This window comes from Camponotus vicinus, unplaced genomic scaffold (genome assembly GCF_025532165.1).
Source record: "Camponotus vicinus isolate PSW18456_S1 unplaced genomic scaffold, iyCamVici1.0 SCAF_12, whole genome shotgun sequence".
In the NCBI taxonomy this organism is placed as follows: domain Eukaryota; kingdom Metazoa; phylum Arthropoda; class Insecta; order Hymenoptera; family Formicidae; genus Camponotus; species Camponotus vicinus.
This window is the reverse complement of record NW_028141948.1, coordinates 587,452-612,600: the sequence shown is the minus strand read 5'-3', so window position 1 is coordinate 612,600 and position 25,149 is coordinate 587,452. Positions and strand designations below refer to the sequence as shown.

The 25,149-nt window shown below is 36.2% G+C and overlaps 4 protein-coding genes across 22 annotated transcripts in view; 2 read left to right on the top strand and 2 right to left on the bottom strand.

Moving 5' to 3' along the window:
- Window positions 1–75: 75 nt before the first annotated feature.
- Window positions 76–3,212, bottom strand: Fntb (Farnesyl transferase beta subunit). 3 transcript variants are annotated; one of them, XM_083084254.1, is made up of 8 exons: window positions 2,775–3,212; window positions 2,459–2,622; window positions 2,038–2,145; window positions 1,777–1,902; window positions 1,426–1,664; window positions 1,018–1,318; window positions 711–952; window positions 76–561 (listed from the first exon to the last, which is right to left on the bottom strand). In XM_083084254.1, the coding sequence occupies exons 3-8, from the start codon at window positions 2,140–2,142 to the stop codon at window positions 372–374; spliced, it is 1,203 nt and encodes a 400-aa protein (XP_082940380.1). In that variant the 5' UTR covers window positions 2,143–2,145; window positions 2,459–2,622; window positions 2,775–3,212; the 3' UTR covers window positions 76–371. The 3 variants fall into 3 exon arrangements, with proteins under 3 accessions (XP_082940380.1, XP_082940379.1, XP_082940381.1); XM_083084253.1 differs by having other exon boundaries at window positions 2,381–2,622; window positions 2,775–3,211; XM_083084255.1 differs by lacking the exons at window positions 2,459–2,622; window positions 2,775–3,212 and adding an exon at window positions 2,226–2,342.
- Pak (serine/threonine-protein kinase PAK 3-like protein) lies at window positions 2,846–12,392 on the top strand. Of its 2 annotated transcripts, none has more exons than XM_083084244.1 (9): window positions 2,846–4,347; window positions 5,055–5,250; window positions 6,460–6,628; window positions 6,727–6,853; window positions 6,937–7,045; window positions 7,136–7,419; window positions 7,514–8,009; window positions 8,085–8,303; window positions 8,405–12,392. In XM_083084244.1, exons 1-9 carry the CDS (start codon window positions 4,292–4,294, stop codon window positions 8,486–8,488), a joined length of 1,740 nt encoding a protein of 579 aa, XP_082940370.1. In that variant the 5' UTR covers window positions 2,846–4,291; the 3' UTR covers window positions 8,489–12,392. The 2 variants fall into 2 exon arrangements, with proteins under 2 accessions (XP_082940370.1, XP_082940369.1); XM_083084243.1 differs by having other exon boundaries at window positions 6,928–7,045.
- A 30-nt stretch (window positions 12,393–12,422) lies between these two features.
- Window positions 12,423–16,683, bottom strand: Selr (methionine sulfoxide reductase SelR). Of its 2 annotated transcripts, none has more exons than XM_083084256.1 (3): window positions 16,293–16,683; window positions 15,090–15,262; window positions 12,423–13,517 (listed from the first exon to the last, which is right to left on the bottom strand). In XM_083084256.1, exons 1-3 carry the CDS (start codon window positions 16,376–16,378, stop codon window positions 13,330–13,332), a joined length of 447 nt encoding a protein of 148 aa, XP_082940382.1. In that variant the 5' UTR covers window positions 16,379–16,683; the 3' UTR covers window positions 12,423–13,329. The 2 variants fall into 2 exon arrangements, with proteins under 2 accessions (XP_082940382.1, XP_082940383.1); XM_083084257.1 differs by having other exon boundaries at window positions 12,423–13,481; window positions 16,293–16,678.
- A 1,413-nt stretch (window positions 16,684–18,096) lies between these two features.
- Lap (phosphatidylinositol-binding clathrin assembly protein lap) overlaps window positions 18,097–25,149 on the top strand; it is a 35,047-nt gene continuing 27,994 nt past the window's right edge. For 3 of the 15 annotated variants that reach the window (XM_083084234.1, XM_083084232.1, XM_083084239.1), the window contains exon 1: window positions 18,108–19,017. In XM_083084234.1, coding sequence (XP_082940360.1) covers window positions 18,888–19,017 — 130 coding nt within the window. In that variant the 5' untranslated portion in view covers window positions 18,108–18,887. Of the gene's footprint in view, window positions 19,018–25,149 lie in introns of all 15 variants that reach the window. The other 12 variants (XM_083084237.1, XM_083084236.1, XM_083084229.1 and 9 more) reach the window with 9 other exon arrangements.

Genomic DNA, 25,149 nt, shown 5'->3' with positions numbered 1-25,149 from the left:
CATGCTATTAAAAGAAAATAAAAATTTCAGACAAGAGAAGCACTTTATATAAAGGAATGTCAATAGACAACTGTGTTTTAATTTTTTCATAGACTTTATTAACATAAAGTTAATATAGGGATTGCAATCTTTTTCAATTTTCAATGTTGAACAATACGCATCGGAATAACATGGCTTTTGTTTACTTATCACAAAATTATGGAATTTCATATACAAATAACTTTTTATATAGATATCATTGGTCAGTCATGTATTTCATCTTTTTTTTAAAATTGTTTTCTTTTTGGGATTCATTTTTTTTCTTTTTTTTCTTTTTAGGAAAAACATACAAACATGGTGAATATATTTTTGTAAATGGCTAAGACAGTCAATCAATCGGGTATTGGTAGAGTAGAAAAATACTCTTGCGCTTTTTTTGCAGCAGAGTATTCCACATTATAAACAGGATGGATTACCTCCACCTTATTTGCAGGTCTCATTCCAATAATCGATTTTGTTGGTGAATTTTGAGCGATTGATAATCCACTAAGAACATAACATGTGTGATATATGTCGCGATTTCTGAAAGAGAGAAAAAAACGACTTTATTCCGGTGAATGTTCAAAATTTAAATATACATATGGCATCAAAATTCAAATGTCTGTATATATAGTAAATTGATTGTGTGTGTGTGTGTGTGTAATATATAGAATGTATAGAATATTACATACTTTCCCGGTTTGTCTAAAAGACCGCCATGTGGATTTTGACAGCAAGTTAATATATATTCTTGTAAGGCCTCTTGGTTGAATAACCAGTGGTCGAAAGTACTGCACGGCTTTCCCGTTGACAAGATAGCAGAGATTAAGGGGAACGTTCCACCTTGCCAAAACGAATAGCAACCGTCCACTAATTTGTTCGTACGTCCTTGGAAACCACCCTCCAGACGCATTTGCTTATTTACTATCCATCTCTGTAAAAAAAAAATGGTAAAGATGTAAAGAAAAATAAAATCGCGATTGTAAAAGAAAGTCTTACCAACAGTTCTGGTAAATTGCATAGTTCTGTTTTCCCGAGCATTACGAGTGCCGCCAGAGCGCAATAGGCGTATCCGCCGTGAGCCTCCATTCCTGGACAACCGCCAAAACCACCTTCCCACGTCTGACATTTGGCTATCCATTCGGCAGTGTTCTTAAACATGTCCGGTGTATATACATTTGTCAATTTAGCAGCGGCGAGGGCGCAGTACGCTCCCCGAATGTCTACCTCGCCGTTTTCATGCATACAGAAAGAACCGTCCTCTCCGCATAAAGAAGATAAAAAGCGTTTCAGATTTTTCCTGAAATTATTAAACAAATCTTAACAATGCTATACATGTGACAAGTTTTAAAGCAATATTATTTAAAAAATACAATAAGTATATTTTATATGTAAAATATACTTTACCTATCTATCACATCATATGCCTCCTGTGTGCCAATAGTGCATAATGTATTTACTGCTGCATATGTAGAAGCTAAATGTGGATATTGTCCAGGACCTCCTCCGAAACCGCCTGTCGGCGATTGACATTTGGCTAGAAAACCCGCAATCTTGGAATATTCCTCATCTTCCAAGCGTTCTCCTAATATTGCAAGCGAATGCAGTATCCAGAAGCAGAGCCATGGTCTGCTGGAGTCTAAGCACTACCATCATTATAAATATTTGATAAATCTTTTACCATTACAAACAACATTTCAAATCTTCTTACAGAGCAATGTTTATATGCATTATTTTGTAAAAATAAAAAATAAATACCTCATAAGTTTCGTTTAAATGAGTGATTGCTTTTTTTAAAAACTGGATGTGCTTCGGCCTAAGTAAAATGGGATCTGTGTCTTTGCACGATCGGTAAAATTTTAATACTGTCTCTTCGACACGAGCCTGGAAAGATATTTATAATAGCAAATAGCAAATTTTAATACAATATTATAGCATTAAAAAATGTATATGATGCGAGAGAATAATATATTTGATGAAATGTATATTTATTTTGTGTAATTTTGTACAGAGACCTACCTGCTCATTTGTGGTTGCAGTTTTATATCCCTCATCATCTTGTCGCTGTTCTAATACTTCCTCATAACTTCGACCTGTGTGTAGGCCTAATTCCGAGTCCGACATAATCTGTGAATAATAATAAGAAATAATGACCTGCTTTACAATCTTTTAATAAAAATAATCTATTGCTCAAAATAAAATATTACAATAATTCAGACAATTCATTCTATAATTTTATCATAAAACATTCGCTGAAAGGGAGAGACTGTTTACAGGTTAAAAACCCTTCTTGTTGCGTATCAGAATTTACAGAATTTTGTACCGTGTATCTTTATATAATACATTATCATACTGTACTCACGTTTAAAATTACGTTAATATATTATTAAATAATACTATATATACAATTATTAACGAATATTTCAGTTATATTCATAACCTATCTAATTTTGGTGTCACTTGCATAGCGCGATATAAGGCTGATATCGCATGGCTTCAACTGTCACATTCGCCAAATCACCGATTGGCTGAGAAACTTGCAGTTTCTTTACACATATTTCCTTCCAAAATTCAAACTTTTCTTTCTTTGACGCAAATAAAATTCTATAAAATATAAATGTATAGACATAATATTAATTCAATTTATTAATTAAATCATAGGTAATATAATTAATAAGATTACAGAGATATGTATTTATATAATTTTCATGCTGAAAAAGCGAATAACGCGTAGTTTTTTTTAAATATAATTTTACCACACGAAAATTCCGTCGCGAGTTTCCGATCATGCGATTCAAGCCCTTAGCCCGCATTCTCTCGCGAGGAGCGCTAACGGCGGTTGGCGACGGCGGACTTTGTCGTCGGGGAGAGCGAGAGATCGTGAGACGCGAGTGTCCGGGTCCGGTCCGGGTTGCGTTCCGTCGTCGGAATCGTCGAGGAATCCCGCGCCCTTGTGAAAGTGACGCTCGCGCGACGACGACGACGAGGAGGATGCGTCTGTACGTTGATTAATCGCGCGAGTGACGCGGAGATCGAGGACGGCGAGCTGTCAAACCCCAGGGGGATAACAGAGAGGGGAAATGGAAGGAGAGATAATTCATGGAAATCTCGCGTAAGAGGAAGAGTCCCGGACGCGCCTAAAGAAGCGCCATCGGAGCCGGATTACACATCAGCTAAACAAAGTCCTGGTTACGGATCCTCTCCGTATCTCGCCAAGAGGATATACTTTTCTAATGTTTAGCATCGAGAGGGAGCGCTGCTCGTTCGGTGTGTTGTCTAAATCCGCCATTGGGCGCCATATATGCCCCACTCCACCGTGCTCTACTCCGATTCGCCGAGTCGTTATACCTTTTCGCTCGCGGAGAGTGCAAGGGTGAGTGCCCGCGCGCGACGAGGAACACGATAGGAGTCGCCGGAGTCGCCGCCGCCGTCGCGACAACGTTGTCGAGAGCGCGAGGGACGGAGGGAGAGAGAGGGGGAAGAAGGGAAAGGGCGCACGCGCGAAAGCGAGCCAGAGTGGGAGGCAGATAGGTAGATAAGCGAGAGAGGGAGAGCGAGGCGTGCGAAAGATCCGTGGATACGGCGGGGTGTCTGGCACCCGTGCGTGAATCACGCCTCGGAAACGCTCCCTCTCTCCCTCTCTCTCTCTCTCTTTTTTTCATTCTTCCTTTCTGCTCGCCGTCGTCCTCGAATGCGTCCCCCGTGCTCGTCCCGACATTGACCCGTGCCGCCGCCGGACGCCATCGCCGACGACAGTCAGCAGCGGCCACTCGGATCGACGGAGAGCAGCAGCGGTGGCCAGTCAAGTGGCGTCTCTCCCTCTCTCTCTTTCTCGCGCCGAGATCGAGGGACACCCACGAGGAAGCTTCCAGGTTCTCGGTCTTCGCTGATATCGCCAGCCAGTCGTCATGATTAGTCTCGTTCCGCGATAAGGAGTATCGCTGCGACACGGTGAGAGAGAGGACACCTACACCTGTAAATCCATCTACCGGGTGTGCCTTTCGAGAATCGGGGGTATTGCCGAGGCTGGGAAATCGGTAGCAACATCGTCGTCGTCGTCGTCGTCGTCGTCGACGGGGCTCGAGGGATTTCTTCTTCGAGGAAATTCTCGTGCCGTTGAAAGTGAAAGTTGCGAGATTGACGAGGTGCGAGAGGTGTATCTCTATTCATTATATATAGACGCGCGCGTTGACAGAACGCGGGTTCAATTAAAGACGTAGAGACGCAGCAACGGAGGATAGACTGGCAACAAAGAAACAGAAGCGGATACAACATGTCAGATGAGGAAGACAAACCCCCGGCACCCCCTGTTCGATTGACATCAAACAGGTACTTGCAACTTTGCACATTATTCATTTAATATAAATTTGTATCAATAATTGATTTGTTAAAAAATCGGATACTGTGAGACTGTTTCTTAACCTTATGTGTGTTGATATTTGTACAATATGTTTATGTGAAATTATTGAAAAATTTTTTGCATCGAGAGAAAAAAATTATAATTATTTAATCGGGTAACAATTACTTAATCGATATAATTTGTACAACATAAAATTATAGCAATTTATGTTTTACAATATTTATAAGTATTGTAAGAATTTATGTAAATAAAAAACTACAGAAGAATAATTTATATATTTAAAAAATAATTTATAATTTTCGAAATTGTAAATTCTGTCATAACTTTCATATTTTTTATGCAATATGTATAAAAGTCTCTACATTCTCTAAGAATAGAAAGGCATTAAGCTAGAGGTTGCTAAAAATAATATCTCTTGCTCACTTTCTTCTGTGGGAGACCCTCATAAAAGATGTCTAGATGTAATCTCAACATTGTGTCTCTGCATATTTAGTATACATATATACGCAAACTACCAAATTTTTATATCTTAGAATGCTATGCCAAACAATAGTATTTTAAAATCTTTAAGTATATGTAATAAAATGTAAACTATTAATATAAACTGATACAAGATAATTGAATAGTCATTAATTTGTGATTGGGACAGATCTATTAATATTGTTTACATTTTCAGGGGGGAATCAGCGCCTAATTTACCGGTGGACATGCGCCCGCTGCCTAAGGAGCCGGATTCTGATGAACGCAAGAAGAAGACGTTGAAGGGCAAGATAAAGGTGAAGGAGAACAAGGACAAGCCGAATATTAGTTACCCTACGAACTTCGAGCACACTGTGCACGTCGGATTTGATGCTGTCACCGGCGAATTCACGGTAGGTTTTTCTCTCGCGATTTCTCACAGTCGCGGTTCGCACAATTGCCTCTCTACACTCTATTGTTCAAAATGCACTCGCTTACCGCTTCGCTGTTGTATCACGGTGCGGATTATCTATGAGAGAGATGCGATGGAGAAAAAAAGAAAATTTTATGTTACACCTAAATTACTCTATATTGTTTGTTATCTTTTTGTATATTACTTTTTGTATTGTATCCTCTTGTGTGTGAGAATCACATGGATCTTCCGTACCTGATCGAAATGAGATATGAATTCACTGGTTCTTATATTTATATATACATTTGAACATATCGAGAACGGTACTTTGGTAATTTGTCCGACGCTTCTTATATCTTATTATTTTCACATAACTAAACTAACAAGACACGTATTTCTTTCCAAGCTGCCATTAAAAGTAAGTAAATTAATACCGTTTAGTTTGTGCCTGTTGTACATACATATACACCACGTGGTTCAACACTTTCTTTCCGTTGCGATTTTTTATGAAATTAGATGTTTACTTTTTTTCCACCGAGTACGTCGATACATAGTCGCTTCTGTAGATTAACACAAGCTTTAGTCGACGTTGCATATAACAATATTTGTTTCTTTCTCACAGAGTGATTTTCGGCACAGCAGATAGGATAGCTAAATTGCATTTATTTTGTTTATATATTATGTTATCTTTTTATTAAAATTGAAACTACGAAACTATGCATGTATTCAAATAATAAGTTTTATAAGAAATTAAATATTAACTTATTAAATTTTTAAAATTTCACATATACATATTATAAAATATTTAATAAATATAAATATTTTATAAAATTTAGTATTTTTTTTCAAATTTTTTTTAAAAATGGTAAAATTTTACAGAACAAAATTATATTAAATATTAAAAATTTTCTGAGTTATATATCCAAATGACAAAAAACAAATATAGGTTTTTGATTATGTCTTGAATTATAGTTATTAGTATCTATAAATATACATGAAACAGAAATATTTCTTAATTTTTATTCTTTTATACATCATATAGTTACATTAGTTATAGTATGTGCATGTTTAAAAATCAAAATTTAGAATTAGTACAGAGTGCGCTTTAGAATCTAGTATTAAGTTTGTCAGAATTGCCAGATTACCATTTATCTGTTCTAGATTAAACACAATAATCATCCTCGTCTCATAATGTGTATTTCTTTCTTAGGGTATGCCAGAAGCATGGGCAAGATTGCTTATGTCTAGCAACATTAGTAAGCAGGAACAAAAGAAGAACCCACAGGCTGTGTTGGATGTATTAAATTGGTATGATAGTAGCAGTAAGGAGGCAAAGGGCTCCAAGTATATGACTACAACTAAAATGGTGGGGGTTGTTGGTAAGAATTGAAATATCATTTTGCCTATAAAGAAATAATTTAAATTTAATACAATACATTACTAGTGATCATATTAACGATAAATAAAACTTTTTTAGCTCCGATCGAAAGGGCGAGTAGTCCTCGAAGTATGGGAATCGGTATCGGTACAGGTGTGGGAAGTATTCGCGGCCAAGCAATGTCCCAGGCATCTGGAAGTTCTCACTCTCAACATTCATTGAGCAGGTGAGTCTTTTACACTTTTACGCCTTTGTCTCTTGGTAGTTTAAATATTTTCTGAGAAACGACAACGGTTACAGGGTGAGCAGTAGTAGTCCGAGTAGTACACCAACGGACGCATGTGCGACCAGCTCGGAACAAGAAGATGAGCCGCCTCCTCCGCCGATCTCCGCCCGACCGGAACGTACGAAGTCGATCGTAAGTTTAATATGATTAAGAAATGCGCGACATTAGTTTGTCAATAATTATTTTATCAATTATCTGTAATGTTTTACTTTCATTGCACAGTACACAAAACCTATAGAAGAGGAACCACCACCACCCATGACGACCACGCTGGGCTCACCGCAACGAAACGGCGTGCAACAGCAGCAACACCAGTCTCAGTTAGATAGAAATAAGAATCAAGCGACACCGACGTCAACAACGACCGATCAGACGCGACCGGCACAAGGTGATAAAGCTAGAAAGAAGAAAATGTCAGACGACGAAATATTAGAAAAGCTTAGAACAATTGTAAGCGTAGGAGACCCTAATAGAAAATACACAAAAATGGAAAAGATCGGACAAGGGTAAGACGTGGAAAAAATGATTTATAAATTAATAATAAATGAATAATTATACTGAAAGTATATAATTGTACTGATTAACAATCACAATTTGCAGTGCTTCGGGAACGGTATATACGGCGATAGAAACATCCACTGGCATGGAAGTTGCAATAAAACAAATGAATCTGTCGCAACAGCCAAAAAAAGAGCTTATAATAAACGAAATTCTGGTAATGCGGGAGAACAAACATCCGAACGTTGTAAATTACTTGGATAGTTATTTAGTCGGGGAAGAACTGTGGGTAGTCATGGAATATTTGCCAGGTGGCAGTTTGACGGATGTTGTGACCGAGACTTGTATGGACGAAGGTCAAATTGCTGCAGTGTGCAGAGAAGTACTGCAGGCGCTCGAGTTCCTTCATTGCAATCAGGTTATACATAGGGACATCAAGTCCGACAATATCCTCCTGGGACTGGACGGAGGGGTGAAGTTAACGGATTTTGGCTTTTGCGCGCAAATCTCGCCGGAGCAGAGCAAACGGACGACGATGGTCGGTACACCATATTGGATGGCACCAGAAGTAGTGACACGAAAGCAGTATGGACCTAAGGTAGATTCACAATCATTATCAATTATTAAAGTAAGGGATTGAAAGCGTATAATCAATCGTACTTTGGTGTCACAGGTCGATATATGGTCATTGGGAATAATGGCGATCGAGATGATTGAAGGTGAACCACCGTATCTGAATGAAAACCCATTGAGAGCCTTGTACTTGATTGCGACGAATGGCAAACCGGAAATCAAGGAGAAGGACAAACTGTCGGGTATATTTCAAGATTTTCTAGATCAATGTTTAGAAGTTGAGGTGGAAAAACGGTCCGCGGCTTCCGAACTGTTAAAGGTAAGAGAAAACATTATTATTGATATAGAACGCGAACGTTCCCTTCATATTTCTCGCTCGAGTTGATTTAATTCGAAATATGTGTTTAAATTGAATTGCAGCATCCTTTTCTGAAATTAGCCAGGCCACTAGCTTCGTTAACACCTTTAATAATGGCAGCGAAAGAAGCTGCCAAAGGTCATTAAAAGAGGCAGTGGTACGATTAGTAGTCGTAAAAGACCACGAATGCGGTTATGCGAACGCGATGCGAAAAAAGAAAGAAAGAAATAATGAATCACCCTCCCAAAACGGAAACGGCACAATAATTCAATAATATATAATAAATAATAAATATAAACGTATATATATATATATATATATATATATATATATATATAAATGAATAAATATACATATATATATACATGTATGTATGCATACATATGTGTATATCGTATGTGAGTATTATTTTATTTGCGGCGTCATATACATGTATACACATACGCGTGCATATATTCATTACGTATGCATATAGATTGATAGATAGATAGATATTCGATACCGTAATGGAGTATCGAAAGAGCGGTTGCACAGTTAAAAAAATGCTCGATTCTCGCATGTTGCGAGCGCAAACAACAAAGTTAAATCAGAAAGAGCTATGAGCGATCTAATGACAGAGATCTTGTTTTCCTCGATAAAAAAATCTAATTACAATTGGGGCGTGTAAAACTGGACTCGCAAAAGTCTTAGATTAGTCTTGAAAGGAAATAAGAAAATGAAATATGTTTTACGATATGTACGCTGTTGCCTGAGCTTTTGCCGCAATTTTGATAGATTGTCATCGAGGAAATACAAGCGATTGTCAGTTATTTTCTAAAAATATAAAACTAGTATTATACTAACTCTCTAAAAAAAAGAAAAAAGAAAGAAGAAAAAAATTCAAATCGGAAAGAGAGTTAGCAAGAAACGCATATTATTTATAGCGCGAGAATCTTAATAAATAATACCACAAACAAATGTGTGAACAAGTGCATAGGACCTATTCTAATATATTATTGTTTAATGAGAGATCGTAGACAGAAAGAAAATTGGTCTTCGTGTCGGACTTGTATTTTTCGACAGAGATTACGCGGTGAAACAGAGCAATATGTTTTTGGTGTGTTTTAATCCGATTAGCGCGACGAATAGATGTGTAAGCGGTAGAGTATAACTTGTTTTCAACGTTCTCAAGACTCACGTATTGATCATTGATTATATTTGATTCGTTGTTGATTCAGTTTCTCTATTGAAAAGAGAAATTAATTTAGCAATTATTTTTCCCTTATAAAAATATCGCAATTTATATTGGCGTTTACAATATAGAGAAATTGGTTTACTCACATGTGCTCTGAGCCGATTGCGTAAGAATTGCATATCTCGTTTGTGGCCGCTAACTTAGAGCTTTATGACGAAGAGATGAGTATTTTTTCTCATTTGCGCCGTTACAAAAGAAAAAAGAGAAGGAGAGACACGTTAAGACGCGAAACTTACCAAGGTTTACTACTTAGTCGATAAGAACATCTTTCCGAGGGCAAACTGTTTGTCCGTATCACGTGTGTTCTTCGCTATAAGTCCAACGTAATTGTCTTTAACGTGTCTTGCAGAACAAAAAGGAAAGAAAAGATGATATGAGAGACGAGCGGACGATTGATATGAAACTGTAAAACAAGGTTCAGACGTAGAAGCATTTTGTGACACTATAAAGTGCCTGTCTTGTCGTTTAGAGACGTGAAGAAAAAAAAAAAGAAAACTCGCGTTAGATTTCTTATGAACCACCGTATTACGATACGTAATATTTCGTTTTAGCATCATGAGAGAGAAGAGAAATAAATAATCGAATATACACACATACACGTATAATGGAGTTGAGTTGTATTGTACGTTTTTGTGTAGAACGAGTTGTGGTTACGTATGTATGGTTGTATTTGCATCGAACATTATCGAGATATGTCTTTCCTAATGTTGTATTATATATCATCCGAGCATCATCGCGTCATCGAAAGAAACGAATATCTTAGAAGTACATTTAATTATCTTAGGTAATTAGATTTTCGTATCGTTCTTTTTTTTATCTTCTTCATTTTACATACGTCGCCCGTTATTCGACTGAAATATCTGTCGCGTGAAAGCCCAAAAAGTAAAGAAAAGCGACAGCTCGACAGATGAGATCAATGATAGAAAGCATAGATAGAATACAAGCAAAATTTGCAGATCCTGATGCGCATAAATTTTTTATTGTAACATTAATACAATCATGAGAAGACTTCGAATGCGAGAATGTCGAAATTGCGAGAAATTATTTGTAAACTTTTGATTCTATGATAAGAGAAAAAAAAAGAAATGTCGAGAGAAGAAGGAAACAATTTTTTCTAAATGAATATTCGTGTTCTATTCCGGATAACGCGAGCTCGACGTTTGTTTTTTCTTTCTTTCGAGTTTGAAAAATACGCGAGTAGCTTATGCTTGCCCAATTTCCGGTTTTCGCGCGGTGGATAGATGACTCGGTCGACGAGGTTTTTCGTTATACATGTATATGTATAGGACTCGTATATAAATTAATATTAACTGAAATCATGTGAAAATATAATTACGATAGTTATAAATCGAGAAATTAACGATATACTTATATTGCATACGAGAAATGAGAAAGATGAAAAAGAGGGAGAAGCCCGTACATTATTTAATAATCGTACGTACAGCGTATCCATTTTTCGACGAGTTTATTTTGTTTTTCCTTTTTTTTATAGTATCATCTTTTGAAGAAAAGCCTGATTAGAGATTTTTATAAAGTTTGACTGTACTTGATCGAGAAAGAGCGGAAGCAACTCAGTTTGCATCGACATTCACTATCGAATTTAGGGTCGGAATGCCGAAAGAAATTTGATGCCATTTATTTTTAGAAAAACTTCAAGTACCATATGAAATAGAATAGTAATTAAATATGCACCCTCTTTTTTCAGTATTCCGCGAGCGTATCGCGACACATTTCGCGTTAATCTCCTCTTCGGCGTCCGTCTTTAAAATCGATCGGATTGTTGACAAGAGACAAAATAACGTGCGCACGTTTTAGTATTAACGAAAGAAAAAAAGTATGAGTGTGTGAAAAAAATATATAAAAATAAAGAATAGTGCGATCCCCAGGGTTAAAGTTGACGATCAGAAGCACTAAGAAGAGCGAGGTCCTGCATTTTCACAAATATCTCGGCGCGACTGTCTTCTCTATTTACGTTCTTTTTTTTTATTTCGCGGCAGTTATATTTTAACAAATATATACCACAGCTATGTATCAGCAGCTATTATAATTAACGTTTATAATTTTACTTACGCGAATCGGGTCGCGCGAGATGCAAAACTGCCTGCATGAAATATCATCACCCGATCGATGCACACCCTGATTGAAGCGCATCTTAGCATGTAGATAGACGTTCGCTGATAATGGTACCGGATGATCCTTTTATCGCGTAAATAAAGTACAAAAATTGTACCAAGCATGCCTTATCGTAATAATAATAAGTGATGCATCACGAAAGTATTCATTATTTTTGACATTGACAAACGAATCGCAAACATACGAGAGCTCTGAGAAAAAAATATGAGCAGGCGAATCTTTTAACGTAAAAAGAAAATGCGGGCATCTTTGCATCCGATTATGCATCCATATTTTGACGATCCTTCCAATTGCATTTAATTATTTGCTATGTGGACTACGTATCTCGTCTCTATTTTTTAGGTTCTTAAAAATAGGTTCCTAATATGCGAATCATGTTAAGTGTGTGTATGCATGTTTTATTGTAGCATTTTACGATGTTTTTGAAAATGCTTTGTGATCTCCGAATGAAAGAAAGAAGTAGTAGGCCTATAGTAACAAAGTCGCTATTTTACTGCTGAGATTGAAAAAAAAAAGAAGCTTCGATCCTTCCCGAACGGAGGAAGGTTCGTTCGACTTTAACTTTTGTAAGAAAGAAACGCATTTATCGGGAAACATTCGGCAGAAATTTGGTCTCTCAGGAAGAATACTTGAAATTTTTGTGACGATAAAAATTTCAAAGTAAAGGAGTGCAAAAAAAAAAACAGAAAAGGAGTAATGAATTGTAAAAATAATGCCTAGAATTTTGCGCATATATTGTACTATAACACCTTTCAGTTTGTTTTGAAACGTTACAATATAAGGAAACATTTTATAACAAATATGTTCTTCATTTAGTATGAAATATATCCTCCCTGCCTGATAGTATTAAGAGAAATGAGAAAAATCATCATCTACTTTATATTTTTCTACTTTATGTTACTTGATGTATTAAATTAGACTACGTGGTATATATTACATATGGCATTTATTGAAAAAATAACATTTCTTTTATTAGACATTTTCATTATCGTGCGCTTTCTCGCATCACATCATAGTATAGATACATCTTGTGTGGGAGTTCAACTTTGTTCTCTTTAATACGGATATGTACATACTATATTTGTAATATCGAGAAGGTAAGCAGTATACAATGCAGAGATTTCAGAACTGATATAACATAGAATTAGCTTCTCGTCGCGTGTGAAAAGTCGGTCGGAAACGTTTTATCTTTGCATGTAAATGGAATAAACTTTTGCAGAAGCTGTAAGAAGGAATATTCGCGAATATACGCAAAAGTTGTATATAATTCAATAGAATAAATCAAAAGAAAATATATAGTAATTGACATAGAAGGATTAATGGCGATATTGTACTCGCATTGCGTCAAAAGTGATAAAATATTCAATATATATATTCCCTATATATATATATATATATATATAATAATAATAATAACAAACTTTTATTTTACAGAGACAGCCTTTGGCGATAATAATTGTTACACTATCTCTTTACAATGCATATAAATATAAATCGGAGGTATTTTATAATGTTTATAACACGAGGTATAAACATATTTATACATATATATGATCTCATATGTGAGTCACATAAATCGGAAGTATTATAAAATAATAATAAGCAACAGGAGAGCTTATTTTACGTAGACTTTTTCTCTTCTCCCGCTGCATGGAAGCTTATAGAGGCGGAATTGATGCAGAAACGTTTCCTCGTAGGTTTCGGCCCGTCGTTGAACACGTGTCCCAGGTGTGCATTGCACTTCGAACAGGTCACCTCGGTCCGCACCATATCTGGGTTTGCGATCAGCAGTAGTAGATTGCCGCCGACTAGCGTCGTTTAATTCGACGTGACGCGCGGTTTTCAGTGGTGTTTATTTTTCAGTGATGAGAGTGAAGAGTGGTGGTGGTAGTAGTAGTAGTAGCCAAGGAGAATTCAAGGAAGGCAAAAGGAGAAAGAATAATAGAGTGTGATTAGACGCAGACCGACACCCTTCTCGTGATACACTTTTGAGAATAGAAGTGATCTAAAGAGAGCTATTAAATTATAAAAGAAGAAGAATTGATCCCCCGATTATGAGAAGAACAGGTAACATTTATGATACTAAAAGAGAATAATAATAAAAAAGTGCGTACACATATATACGAAACAGTTTTATTGTACATTCTATACATGAACTGACCTTTTTGACCCCGTTTGTTATCAATTCCAATCGTGTACGTTTATTTGGCAAAAAATTACACAATATATTTTACATTTTACTTAACTATTGTAGTTTATTTTGCTCGTATGTGCAAGTATATTTCTTTATATCAAGCGCGTTTACATCGCAAAAGCAGAAATACTTGTTATATATTTAGCTGTGAGTATTAAAACATACAAATATTATTATTTCAACTGTGTTACCGATTATAAAGATAACATCAAAGCAAAGGAATTTTATTTGCATCAAACAGATATGTCGTAAAAAGCAAAATCTATTTATATATCTAAGCGTTAAGAATTTGCAGCTAAGAAAAAAAGATATGTATTATTTGTGTCGCAAGTTATAATTTGTTGAACAAAAGAAAACTTCGTAGCACAGCTATATACAGCATTCTAAAAGTAAAAATATATGGCAAATACTTTTATCTTTTGAATCATACATTTTTAATGAGTTTCATATATAATGTAGCACATTACGTTTAATATAAAAAGTGATGTAAGTCTAACACAATCACACTCTAAGCAAGTGCATGCAGGAATCGGGAAGAGAGAACGAGAATTTTCATCTAATATATACAACATTCTAAAGTTCACAATAGAATCACATATAAATATAGATTCTGCTTATCTCTTTAAATATCCAAATATTTTTTTAAACATATGTGCACGAAAAAAATTTACATTCACGAATATATTATCAAAGAGGCACACAAAAGTGAGTGGAAGTGAAATTATAATTAAGAAATTATAATAAAATTAATCATATTATAATAATTATAATAAAACTATAATTATTATAATTAGTTATAATTTTTTTAAATTTGCGATATGAAAAATTTAATTTTACATGAGAGAAACATATTGAAAATATATAAAGATGTCTCTACACTTTCAACGCAAAATAAATAGATGAAATAACTAGGATAGGTTCAATAATGTTACAAGTATATAATTATGTATGAGACATACGTTATGATTTTGTAAATATAATAGTAAACGCGGGTACGAAAGGACTCGTCAACATAGGACTTTTTTGATAATTGTCACAATACGATTTCGAGTATACCCGCGTACTATTAAAGGGATTGTGCAATGTTTAATGTTGAAACAAACGCAAGATGTTTATATGTGTCCGGAGAATGCCATTCTGAGAATGCACTGTAAAAGATACGCTAACGAAGACCGTAATCGCTTACCATGAGACGTGTCTTTGGTCAGTTTAATACGTCCTTGATCCAAAACCTCATTGAATGCAGGCCAACCGCATCCGCTGTCGTATTTGGTGTCCGAGGAGAATAATTCCTGATCGCACACGATGCAAGTGTACGTTCCCTTCTCGTAAAACTTATTGTAGCAACCGGTAAACGGCCTGCGAAATAAAGAATAAGAATGAGGGTGAGTTGGCATAGCGCGTGGAGAGGGAAAAAAAGGGGGAGCAAACCGTGCGTGACACATATTGTTTATTTTTAAACCTGTTGGCCGTGAGGGACAAGCTCTCTCAAAACCAGACGCTCTTGAAAAAGTTATTTCGGTTATACATCGTCTAACATTAAGGTTGAACTTAATCGCGCGGGAACGTGACTTTATGACATATCTTGCAGTAAATTACGTCATATCGCGATTTTATTTGCAAAATCATGTACTGACGATAACCATATTAACCCCGTTGTGGATAAGTACTAAATTTTATATATAATATCTATATATATATATATATATATTATAAATTTATATATAAATATATAAATATTATATATAAATAATATATATGTTATATATAAATTTATATTATATATAATATTATATATAAATATATATATATAAAATTTATTTAATCAATTAATTTAATAATTATTTAATTAATATGTTGTTTTTTTTTCAAATACTATAAATTTGTGTTCAAAATTCAAGTGAGATATTTTTAAATATGAAAAACGGAGTGGGGTGAAAATTGTCTGGCAAGTTGTATAAATATGGATCGCCATGAGTAACATCCGTTTGTGTCACCTATATAATTAGCATAGTTCGAAGTTTCTATTATGTTATCGTCGTTGCGCAACTATGTTATACGCTTCGACTACTATAGCATCATCTGTCTTTCTCTTTTTCTCCGATGAAGGAAATCAAACGCGTCGTCGGAGCGTGATAACGGGAAACTGGTCGCGCCTGCAAATAAGAATTATTAGAATGCATGATTCAATGAACAAGATTTGCATCTTAATTAAGTCAAAATCTACTACGCGAAATGTGAAGACATTCAAAACTCCCTACGATTTTCATTCGGATCATTTTCCCGTGACAAAGATACGCGAAAATGGACCTAGTGGCGATCGTCGTGGTTTTCGCTGAAACTTCGCTTGATTCGAGTTTCGCGCCTCTTGGTGGAAGGAACCTCTCACCTCTCGGTGCCCTTTTCCTGCGTCACATGCCACTGCAGCGGCGTCAAGCGTTTCCGCGCCTCCTCCTTGTCGACCATCGTCGTCATCCTCCTAAGAGCTCCGAGCGTGAGTCGCAGAATCTTGAGACGGGATATCGGGTGTCTTGCACGAGCCGAACGTGCGCGTGCGAGAGGCACGCGGTTTTACGTGACAGTTGGGTTCTAGGACGATCTTGCCGCGCTTTACGTCGTTCCGAGAGGAACCTGCTTTCGAAACCGCTCTCCCGAGCACACGCGCACCTCGAAAACGGCCAACTTCGCCGCGCCGGACCCGACTGAACCGCGCTCCGAACTCCGAACTCCGAACCGCGATGCCGCGTTTCACGCGATGACCCCTTCTGGCGCTCCAGTCACGTTCCAGCCACCGATGCGAGCGACGACGGCGTCTGACGCGACAACTAGAAGCGTCGCCGGGGGCAGAATCTCGGCCTTCTTCCGTCTTCTTTGAAAAATAATGGATACAAATATAACGTAAGTTTTTTTGAAATAAAGTTTTTTATTATTGTTTTGAAAGTATAATTATGATTGACTTTGAGCGCTGTGAGGTCACTTGAATAAGGTAGTAATAATCTGTGATTATATGACTTAATTTTGGGATTAAGACAAGTAATATAATGAAATATTATTATTTTTTATCATTAATCTTTTATATTGGTTTTATTAATATTATAATATTAATTATTCTAATTGAGAAAATATACATTAAGTTTGTGTTCTTTTTGTATATTTTTTAATCTGAGCCAATTTTCATGTATTATTATAACTGCGTGAATTGGTAAACGATGTCGGTCATGTCAATTTCTAATTATCTCCAAGTCTATTCGTTGATTTGACGAATATATAAGTATATTTAACATAAAATACGAGTGCAATTGAAGCTAATTATTATTATGATCTAATTAAATTTTAATTATTTTTTATTTTCTTTCTTTTTCGTATTTAAATTAATATCAAAATAATTAAAAATAAGCAGTATTTTTATATCAGTCTTATATTCTTTATTTTAGCAAGAAAAGATTTATTATTAAGATTTTATAATTTTTATTACAGATACATTTTTTTATCACAAAAAATATAAATTAAATATTTACAAAAAATAAACATTGAGGAAGTATAAACCACGTTTATATTATACGAATTATGTGAATCTTGAAAATTTTTCTCTGTGAACTAACGCCCCCTATAAAGTGAATGACACGGACAAAAGTATGAATACGTAAATAGTTGCGGGAAAACGCTAGAGATGCTTCGAAGCATTTAATTAATCAACTGGAACAAAAGTAACAAAATCTCTCTACTTTCATTGGTGCAATGTATCTCGAAGCATTTATAGCATCTCCCCGACCATAGCCAATATTATTTATAAAAATATTTTCGAGCGTTCCACTTTTCTTCGTTTTTACAAAGATTTTCCACAAAGTCATATCGAGATAAAATACGTTTTGCGTTTGAAAAAATTATTATACGAGTACAAATGATTGTAATATTCGAAATAGCGTCCATATGGTAAGAATTTTCGACTTTGAACCGCCTTCACGTTGGCAACCATGAGACGAGCTACTAACTTCACGTCACATTTTTTAATCGATGAACGAGTAGCTTAGGAAGTTGCGTTACCGACATCGTTACCACGCACGCATCTCGATGAAACCGACGAAGGAACAAGATATCTCCCCCTCGATGAATAAAGTATCCCTTCAATCGATTAAGGGCTAAAGATCATCGTTAATCCGAACGAGCGCGTATTTTCCTTTAAGTATACACCCCCGATTCTCAAATCCTGCTCACGCCGACCACTCGGCGTGACGTCACGGCGGCGCGGCGGCGCCAAGTGTCACAGCGGGCGCTCGCGATTGGTCGGCCGGCGCGGAGTGGGGGCGCGATGGTCGCGGCACGGTCGGCGCACTAAGCGCCGCCGCCATCTTGGCAGATAGAAGCAGCCCGCTGTCGCCGTCAGCCGCCGACGTTACGCCGTCCAGCTGAGCCGTTGCCGAAGCTGAGCGCGAGGCCTGCCTGGCTCCGCTGCTGGTGAACGCGGAGAAATCGCGGCGGGCTATTGTTCGCGTCACGCGAACGGAGGAACCGGCTAAGAGGGAGGAGGAGGAGGCGGCGGACGAGGGAGAGAAGGAGGAGAACGAGAACGAGGAGAGGTACCGGAAAAGCAGCGCGGCGGACCAAGTGTAATATCGCAACGCGAGCGGGACGTGTGCGGGCGCCTCGCGCGGTAGCGCCTGGTCTCGAGAGACTCTCGTTTACGCTGCCTCGAGTGTGTCGTGTCATCGTGCGAAGGCATCGCGGTGAAGTTGGTTGCAGTGCCGAAAACTCGTCGTCCGTCCGTCCGCGTCGCGCCGAAGAACGGCCGACTTCGCCCCGTTTCTCGCTCCCCGGGATCCTCGGGATTCCTCGCCCGGTTGTCCTCACCCACGCCATCGCCCGCGTCTCTCGTACCCCCGCGTACGAGGGAGGAGTGACTCCATTTATCCGCGCCGGATAAATTGCCGAATTCGAGTGCTATTGCTGACTGTTGCCGATATTCGCTGCGTGACAGCAGGACAGTATGGCGGGACAGACGATCAACGACAGGCTGTTGGCTGCGAGGCACAGCATCGCCGGCCAGGGCCTCGCCAAGTCTGTTTGCAAGGCCACCACGGAGGAGATGATTGGACCCAAAAAGAAGCATCTCGACTGTGAGTAAAAAAGTGAAAGTTCCTCGGTCATATCCGAGGCAGCCGGCGCTTTTGCCAATTCAAACGAATGGTTACACAGTCGGTGGCGTTTCTTCTCTCTTCTCCTTCCCTTTGCCTCGCGTTTTGCGTCAATTTAATTTGATTCGCGTCGAAAGCAAGAGAGAAAAAATTCGTTTGAATTGGGAAAGGTTAACGATTTCGATTCGTGGCGCGGAACGGCAGAGTGTACTCCGGGATTTCGAGCGATCTCGAGTCCATCTGTCCGTTCCGCTGTCTACGCACAGCGAGAGTAGGTACGCGTGAAAGAGCAGCGGTATAGAGGGGCCGAGTTGAGCGACGAGTCGCTCACCTTTTCCACTTGTCTGCCGTTGAAGAAGGTGACTCGCGCTTGACTCACACCTCGCCGGCATTCTCCTTGACGAGAATCAATTCCCTGACGAGCACAATCGCTGAAACCGACTTCGGAGCATCAGATTGAATCCTCCTTTTTACTCGGAATCAAGCATAATTGACGTGTATATTTCTTGAAATATATTTATGATGCTTTTTATTCGCGTGCTGTCAAAAATTCTGGTGAAAATGCGAATGTGCGAATCGGGAAAGCAATTAGAAGTGAGACGAGTGTGTTGACTGACGAAGATGGAATCTTGAGAGATCGATATAATTATATAGGAATCGTGCGGTATCCTAAGAAGGAATAAGTGAGAATAAAAGTCTATCCTTTCTTAGCTATTTTTTTTTTGTTTGAAGACGAAATGTATATTTTTGATAAAGTGAAAGAGAAAGAAAATTGTAGAGAGTGCGAAAAGGACGAACACTTTACTCGGTGTATGTTAGATTCCTGGAGGCGGCCTTCCAACTCGCGCGATCGTTAACACCCTACTTTTGAAAAGGATCCGGAACGTCAATTATATGTTAATTACACAAGTCATGCATATGCAAAAACGCATTAATTATTATAATTACAAAATTAGCATTATATTTTTATTGCTATTATATATATATTACATATAATTTTAATACGCATTATGTTATAATAATACAATATAATTTTAGCACACGCTAAGATTCTCATTCACACGAGCAAATATATTTTCATTTTCTTTTTTTTCCACAAAAAGTTTCTCTACATTTTTTTACGTTATAAACGAGACACAAAGGTTCGTCCTTTTTGTGAAAGAAAAGGAAAACGAAGAAAGATGCAGAATGGCACGGTTGAAAAGGATGGAATCGTCTTATTTATCGACGAGTTGCTTTACTAGAGAGAGAGTCTCGAATTGGATTTCAAAACTTTAAATCTGTCCGAAAGAGACGTGAATTCTTGTACGCATTCGTTTACATGTAAATATCATGTCCATATAAATTTATCTGATCTAGGTTATAATATCCGATTACGAAAGTGACCCAAATCACGTATCTTTTATTTTGAATCTCTTTTTATATTGCGTCTTTAAAGTGCGTGTTTAAAGTACATTTGTTAGTTTAGGAAAATGGATAGGTGTCTAAAAGATATAAATATCTATTCTGTGTTGATAATTCTTTATTTCTGGTTTTTTGTAATATCTCGGGAATAACGATAATATTTTCGGAGTACTTTGTTTATGTCAAGTAAACATAATTAAATCATTTTACTCATATTTACGACTCGAGTTAATCACATAACTACGTCGTATACTGAAGCAACTAGTTGAGAAAAATTGTGAAATCTTTATTCTCTTTCTATTTCATCTAATTTTTAATTTGAATGCAATTTAAAAATAATTTGATTGTGAAATTATGGGGGGGGGGGGGGGGGGGAAATACGTAATTTATAAAAATCTATTTAAGGGAATAAAAACGCTAATATTTCATTTTTAATTTAAACGCAATTATATAATTTGTTTCGAGAAGTACATAATTTATAAGAGTCTCAGAAATTGTTTCGAGAAGTATATAATTTATAAAAGTCTCAAACTGAGAGGGTGGAAGGGCTTTAATGTCGCGAATTTTACTTCGAAATTAGTCTTATGATACATAAATAAAAAATTATAATGCAACTCTTGATAAATCTTATATATACGAAAGACTTGTAAACAGCTGTTTTAGATGTTCTCAAATTTATTATTTATAAAAAGAGAGAGAGTGACATATAGCATAACACACATATAAGCACACATATAAAATATTTACGTATATGACAAAATTTGTTCTTAGCTGTGTTCTTTTTAGTACCGCTTAATTATTTTTTGGAACATAATAAAACTAAGCAAATTAAATAAAATTTATTAAATTATTTTAAAAATTATTAAATTAAATTACAAAATATACAATAAAATTAAATAAAACTTAAACATACCAATCAAACGGATTGTGCGGATAGCGTTAATTGAATATACAACACATGTATTATTGTTACAGTAAAATTTCTCTTCTAGACTATCAGAACACACATATATTAACTGTATAAACACAAAGTCTCATGTACACACAGTGTATGTGTACGTACACACAACAGAATACATTGCTGTGTTTACCGGGATTAAGACATAGAGAAGACTTCGCGTAGATTTTCCCTTTTGGCGAGAGAAGGAATAATTTCACAAGATGACGAAGAAACCTCTTTGACGTTAGTCATGTCGACCGATTACATATCGCGCTGGTAATTTCCTTCCGTTGTTGAGGAAAGCCTGTCGGGACGACGGATGACAGCGACTTTGATAGTCGATTGATAGTCCTGTCCCCCTATCGCCCTCTCCGTCTCTCCTCCTACGATCTGACCTCGGCGCGAGCGCGTATCTCAATGAACCCCATTCCGCATTCAGCAAAATCGATCGACGTCTATTTCAGCCTTCGCCCTTCTACCGGGGCTCGACTTCTCTCTCTTGCATCAGGCGGAAGAGGTGTATCCCTACTTGAAATAATTATTTAATAGAAAGGATATGTCACATCGCGCGTTAAAACGACTTTTTAGAATGAATCTCAAACGTTGAACGAAGAAATCTGGATATCTGATGGGTGGATCTACCTTGATCCAAAAATAGATATCGATGTCTGGAGAAGAAAGAGTTAACGGCAAATCTCGTATAGCGTGAGATTTCCAATTTGCATATATCCGCAATTAAGATAAACGTTTTCGCATGATGTCATTCTTTGACATTAGTTCGTCAGTGAACCTTCTCACTGCGGACTAACGGCATTTCATCGTTCTTATGCAAAATGTAAATTTATAATACGTGAGAGCATATGAATAATCGAAATGAATATTAAAAATATATATAATGTTTTACGTAATATACGTCGCATTAAAACGTAATAAATTGAAATGTCGAAATATTAAAATATTGAAATATTGAGAATCATATAGTTTAGAATTTAAAAGCGAGACAACAGAGATGAAATTTAATCTTCTCTTTGTGGATATTTTTGAATTTTATGATAAAAAAATCTGCCTCTCTTTCTCTTCCGGTATACATCCTCTTTCTCGTATTTATATTCCATATTTATGCTTTACAAATTCATATGTCAGGAATTTGTTATATTTCCTTTTTATCAGCGTGTCTTTAAAATATTTTCGCGAGTGAGTCGTCAATACGTCTTGCAAATGTGGAACAAACGGCTTGATAAAAATAGATAAGTGTATTTCGCGAATAAAACCGAATCGCCGGCAAAACCGTATTCTGAGCTGATAAGTTGCGAAACCGTACGAGTTCCATTTAATTATCGATTTCGCTCTGACGCGTAGTTGCACGAAACGTTTCGTATTATGGATCTACGGGGTGTGCCAAAACGTCCATTTCTGAGATTCGTTGCGTAAAAAAATTGCCCGAAAATACTATACATAATTCTCTCTTCTCGTCTTATAAAACACATTTTCTAGATTTTCAATTTTAGATGCAACTTTTTTTAAGATACGAGAGACTTGTGTAATAATCCATATTCATTCCAATTTATTAATTTATCCTAATTTAAGCAAACGCGTTTTAGCATTTTTCACGCCAAGCGCGATCATCGATTTTCCATTTTGACCATATCTCGTTAACATCTCTAGCTATATAACGTATATATTTGCGGTAGAATAATATTTATCATTGAGTCCTTGTCAATATAGACCTCTATCAATTTAACTTAAATTTGTTGTTATTAAGAAAGAGGGAAGACTCTGCGTGGCGAAACTTCCACAATGACTCGAAAATATGAAAGAAAGACATGTAGAGAATTTCGCTTCATCAACTCTAAAATCATATTGCAATCCATATTTCGAGATTTTATATAATTTTTATATTAAATATAGTAAGTATTATAAAATATAAATACATATGTATATAATATAAATGCATAAATTAAATATAAATAAAAATATAATTGAAAAATTAAATTAAAATAAAAAATTAAGTTAAATAAAAAATATATATACATGTATATGTATGTGTGTGCTTTTTTTACTATTATTAATTAAATTTTGATTGTGTAAAACAATTTAAAGAGTTTAAAGTATATTTTTTTCGTCTTATTAATCATAGACTGATTTATACCAATAATATAATTTAACGGATTATTAAACAGATGAAAAATTTTTCAATGTATTGATCTTAATCTTTCTCGATATTAAAGTATAAAAAAATACTTTATACATATGTTATAGCTTAGACTGCATACTGATCGTAATATATAGTACAGCTGTTGAAGATACGATTGTCTTTTTCATCGCACTTATAAAAATTATTATGCCTCAATCAGCAATATTGAGCTTTCTCATGAGTTTTCTCTTCGTCATTAGCTTACGTCGCGACCTCAATCAGTAATTTCTTCTGTTTGTAGTATGAGTCCTTGGGGATTAGCGTAACGAACAACTTTTACATTAATGCGAAAGCGTACAATTAGATCGAAGATCCGTGACTTGCACCGATGATTCAAAATTATGTAATAAAGGAACCGGATTCTCTCTCTCTCTCTCTCTGTCTCGCTCTTTTTATCTCTCTCCTTCTCTTTTTCTCTTTCTTTCTTCTTCCTTGAAGGACTCTCGATCCTCGTGCTGCAGATTTGCCAGGCCGACAGATACACAAAGCCGCTATTGACCGATCAATAATCTCACCGAATGATGAAACGTTTATCTGTGTTGTGTTGTACACGAAAATTATCAAAATAATAATCTGTTTATGTCATGTGATTTATTACGAAAATAGAAATCAGTAGTTTCGTTAGATTGAATTTTCGACACTATAAAGAAAAATTGTTTTCATTCTTATTCGCGACAAAAAAATTGCTATCATCGCGTTATTGAAAATTCGTCGAATTATATCTGTCTCGATTCTTATTTTCGATACCGTGACGATATATGAGTTTTATATTTTAAAATAAGCGTTATATGTAACATGAGTCAATTATGATTACGACGTGCATACACATATACACGTGACATATATATATTTCAACTGCAGCGAGTGTGATCGGATAAAAACGCAACATGACGCGAAACTGCATAATGAACTGCATAATCGATTTTTATACAAATCGATGTTTTTCGCGGATATTTATATGGCATCCCTTATGTTCTGTCTCTTACAAAATTTTATACATACGTTACATAGAGATAATTACAATAATTAATACGCTAAATAATTAAAACGCGTTGCGTCCAACTCATCCAACTCATTGTCGTTAATGATATTGTTGACGCGATTGATATTGTTTCGAGAGTATCTTTTAAATTAAGAAACAGTCAATGTCATTTTCGCGACACAAAGACAGAAGGACAAATGCCATATGTTAAACTGCACGTTAATTGTACGTTATAATCAACCATCCTCGGGATGACTCGAATGTAGAACAACATTGCCATTCTACAGTTAAGCAAAAAGATAAGTGCTAAGTCGTATTACACTGTGGATGATTTTCTGATGAATCAGTGGTGAAATATATAAAAGTAGGTTATTCTTGCAAGTCAAGGATTCGAGACCATCGATTTCTTTTAAGTTTCTAAAAGTATCTTTTTTTTCTTCTTTTTAAAGTTGGCTTTTTTATTTTCTAAAGTTTTAATTCTCACAACTCTACGTTTTAAATATTATCACTAGATCAATTTTTATATTTATATTTTTATTAGCTATAACAAATCAATTTATATTTCGCAGCTTTATGTAATTAAAAATTTTTATT